Raw genomic sequence first — 4,118 nt, 5'->3', positions numbered from 1 at the left:
ATGTCTCTGGATGTCTATGGATGTCACTGGATGTCTCTAGATGTCTCTGGATGTCTATGGATGTCTCTGGATCTCTCTGGATGTCTCTGTGTGTCTATGGATGTCTCTGGATGTCTCCGAGTGTCTCTGGGTGTCTCTGAGCATCTCTGGAGGTCTCTAGATGTCTATGGATGTCTATGGATGTCACTGGATGTCTCTAGATGTCTCTGGGTGTCTCTAGATGTCTCTGTGTGTCTCTTGATGTCTCTGGATGTCTCTGTGTGTCTCTGGATGTCCCTTGATGTCTCTGGATGTCTCTAGATGTCTCCAGATGTCTCCGGATGTCTCCGAGTGTCTCTGGGTGTCTCTGAGCATCTCTGGATGTCTCTAGATGTCTATGGATGTCTATGGATGTCACTGGATGTCTCTAGATGTCTATGGATGTCTCTGGATGTCTCTAGATGTCTCTGGGTGTCTCTAGATTTATCTGGGTGTCTCTAGATAGCTGTATGTGTCTCTGGATGTCTGTAGATGTCTCTGTGTGTATCCGAGTGTCTCTGGATGTCTCTAGATGTCTCTGGATATCTCTGTATGTCTCTAAATGTCTCTGGGTGTCTCTATGTCTCTAGATGTCTCTGGGTGTCTCTAGATGTCTCTGGATTTCTTTGGATGTCTCTATATGTCTCTGGATGTCTCTAGATGTCTCTGGATATCTCTGGATGTCTCTGGATGTCTCTATATGTCTCTGGATGTCTAGATGTCTCTGTGTGTCTCTGGATGTTGCTGGATGTCTCTCAATGTCTCTGGATGTCTCTATGTGTCTCTGGATCTCTCTCGATGTCTCTGTGTGTCACTGGATGTCTCTAGATGTCTCTGGATATTTCTGGATATCTCTGGATGTCTCTAGATGTCTCTGGGTGTCTCTAGATTTCTCTGGATGTCTCTAGATAGCTATGTGTGTATCTGGATGTCTGTAGATGTCTCTGTGTGTATCCGAGTGTCTTTGGATGTCTCTAGATGTCTCTGGATGTCTCTATGTCTCTAGATGTCTCTATATGTCTCTGGGTGTCTCTAGATGTCTCTGGATGTCTCTATGTGTCTCTGGATCTCTCTCGATGTCTCTGTGTGTCTCTGGATGTCTCCGGATGTCTCTGGATGTCTCTAGATGTCTCTGGATGTCTATGGATGTCACTGGATGTCTCTAGATGTCTCTGGATGTCTATGGATGTCTCTGGATCTCTCTCGATGTCTCTGTGTGTCTCTGGATGTCTCTGGATGTCTCTGGATGTCTCTGGATGTCTCTAGATGTCTCTGGATGTCTATGGATGTCACTGGATGTCTCTAGATGTCTCTGGATATCTCTGGATGTCTCTAGATGTCTCTGTGTGTCTCTAGATTTCTCTGGATGTCTCTAGATAGCTATGTGTGTATCTGGATGTCTGTAGATGTCTCTGTGTGTATCCAAGTGTCTCTGGATGTCTCTAGATGTCTCTGGATATCTCTGGATGTCTCTAGATGTCTCTGGATGTCTTTGGATGTCTCTGGATGTCTCTAGATGTCTCTAGATGTCTCTGGGTGTCTCTAGATGTCTCTAGATGTCTCTGGATGTTTCTAGATGTCTCTAGATGTCTCTGGGTGTCTCTAGATGTCTCTGGATGTCTCTATAAGTCTCTGTGTGTCTTCGGGTGTCTCTGGATGTCTCTATATGTCTCTGGTTGTCTCTAGATGTCTCTGGATGTCTTTGGATGTCTCTAGATGTCTGTGTGTCTTTGGATGTCTCTGGGTGTCTCTAGATGTCTCTGGATATCTCTGGTTGTCTCTGGGTGTCTCTGGATGTCTCTGGATGTCTCTATATGTCTGTGGTTGTCTCTAGATGTCTCTGGATGTCTCTAGATGTCTCTGTGTGTCTTTGGATGTCTCTGTATGTCTCTAGATGTCTCTAGATGTCTCTGGGTGTCTCTAGATGTCTCTGGATCTCTATGGATTTCACTGGATGTCTTTAGATGTCTCTGGATATCTCTGGATGTCTCTAGATGTCTCTGGATGTCTCTAGATGTCTCTGGATGTAACTGGATGTCTCTAGATGGCTATGTGTGTCTCTGGATGTCTGTAGATGTCTGTGTGTGTCTCCGAGTGTCTCTGGATGTCTCTAGATGTCTCTGGATATCTCTGGATGTCTCTATATGTCTCTGGTTGTCTCTAGATGTCTCTGGATGTCTTTGGATATCTCTAGATGTCTCTGTGTGTCTTTGGATGTCTCTGGATGTCTCTAGATGTCTCTAGATGTCTCTGGGTGTCTCTAGATGTCTATAGATGTCTCTGGATGTCTCTAGATGTCTATAGATGTCTCTAGATTTCTCTGGGTGTCTCTAGATGTCTCTGGATGTCTCTATAAGTCTATGTGTGTCTTCGGATGTCTCTGGATGTCTCTAGATGTCTCTAGATGTCTCTGAGTGTCTCTGGATGTCACTGGAAAGTTGCAGGTGATGAGGTCGTACATGAACACCTGATGGTTTCTCTTTAGATCCTCGACAGACGTGAAGATGAACTTTGTTTTCTGCTCAAACACGATACATTATAATCTAGAGTAGATCATGTTTGTCCTCTGTTGGTCTGCTGCAGATGTTTCTATGTTGTTGTCCCTGAATATCAAACTGCTGATATATTATGATCTGCTTCTCTATTAAATCCTTTTATTAAACTTGAGAAGACAAATCACTCCCTCTCTGTTTATTGTAAAAACTTAAAGAAGATATTATGTCATGATTTAATATTTGGATTCACTCATATGCATTGTTACTTGATGTTATTTATTCCAGGACCTTCTCCCATTTAAAAGTGTCCTTCACGTCTGTACATCACTTCCTCACTTCCTATATTAACCTGCAGGAAGGTTGCACAATATATTGTTAGCTAGAAACATATTATTATTATTATTATTATTATTATTATTATTATTATTATTAGGTCTGATAAGTCTGATGAGCCTTTTCTTAAAATATCTTTGCTTCTTCTCTCACTGATTTTCTCTCCGAAAACTTTATCTACATTCTTGTCATTTATTTGTATTTTAAGCAAAGCATTAAGTCAAAAGCAGAATTATTTCCATTGCTGCATTTTAAGAGAGAGAACAATAGATGTTTTATAAATAATGTCAGTAACAATGTAGGAAACCAACCCTGTTATTTTATTTCCATTTCTGTCATTTATTTATTTATGTATTTGAAACTCGAAGGGCCAAATGAAATCCAGAAGATGGCAGTGATGCAGCAGTCATGCAGCAGTGGAGATACCAGCTGCACGTAGAAGAAGAACTTCTTCTACGTGCAGCTGTTTCTGCCATGGCCGTCCAGTCCACACTTCAGTCCTTCCTTCCTTGATTTTTTAAAACACATTCATTGAAGATGTCAGAAGATCTGCGGTCCGAGCTGGAGAAATACCTGCAGACTTTAAACATCCAGACGACCTGCGTGGAGCACCCGCCGGTAAAAACTGAACCCGGACAGCAGCTCATTTACAGCAAAAGTAACATTTATGATTTAAACTACTGTAGTTGGGAGATGAACACAATGGTGTTTTTTTTGTTAAAACACCCTAAAACCCATTTGGATAATCGTTGTAATTCACACTTCTATTCGGCGTTCTTTAATACTCTTAATGCTCTTACTGTAGTATAATTTTAGCTTCGGGATTGGTGTGTTTTCGCTCCAACATTACATTGTTAAAGGACACGTGGACGCATATTAAAAGGTTGTCATTTGATGTAAAGGTGAGTTGCATTGCCTGTATCATGTATGCCGAATACACCATCTGATCAATCAAAGCAGAAAGAGTGTGAAGATCTGTTTCCACAGTCATGTAATTGTGCGGAATGACCAAGACAATATAAAAAGTCATACATTTTTGAACGGAGTCTGGGATGAGAGACTCTCCAACTTAAAACGTCACCTTATCAGCGGTATTGCCCGTTACCTGTATGCCGAAGTCACCATCAGACCAATCCTAGTCATCCCAGTCATAGATCATAATTTAATTTGTTCTGCACATTCTCATGTAAAACATTCACATTCATCATAAACACACAGGTTTCACATTATTTGTCTGTTTTCTTATGTAGTTTTCATATTTCTTCATCATGT

At 41.5% G+C, this 4,118-nt stretch overlaps 1 protein-coding gene across 3 annotated transcripts in view; it reads left to right on the top strand.

Annotated features, from left to right (window-relative positions):
- Window positions 1–3,320: 3,320 nt before the first annotated feature.
- The window catches only part of LOC115020200 (prolyl-tRNA synthetase associated domain-containing protein 1-like), a 2,894-nt gene continuing 2,096 nt past the window's right edge, over window positions 3,321–4,118 (top strand). The window contains exon 1 of one of the 3 annotated variants that reach the window (XM_029450148.1): window positions 3,321–3,464. In XM_029450148.1, coding sequence (XP_029306008.1) covers window positions 3,384–3,464 — 81 coding nt within the window. In that variant the 5' untranslated portion in view covers window positions 3,321–3,383. Of the gene's footprint in view, window positions 3,505–4,118 lie in introns of all 3 variants that reach the window. The other 2 variants (XM_029450150.1, XM_029450149.1) reach the window with 2 other exon arrangements.

This window comes from Cottoperca gobio, chromosome 15 (genome assembly GCF_900634415.1).
Source record: "Cottoperca gobio chromosome 15, fCotGob3.1, whole genome shotgun sequence".
In the NCBI taxonomy this organism is placed as follows: domain Eukaryota; kingdom Metazoa; phylum Chordata; class Actinopteri; order Perciformes; family Bovichtidae; genus Cottoperca; species Cottoperca gobio.
The sequence above is the reverse complement of the archived record's forward strand: the minus strand, read 5'-3'. Positions and strand labels throughout refer to the sequence as shown.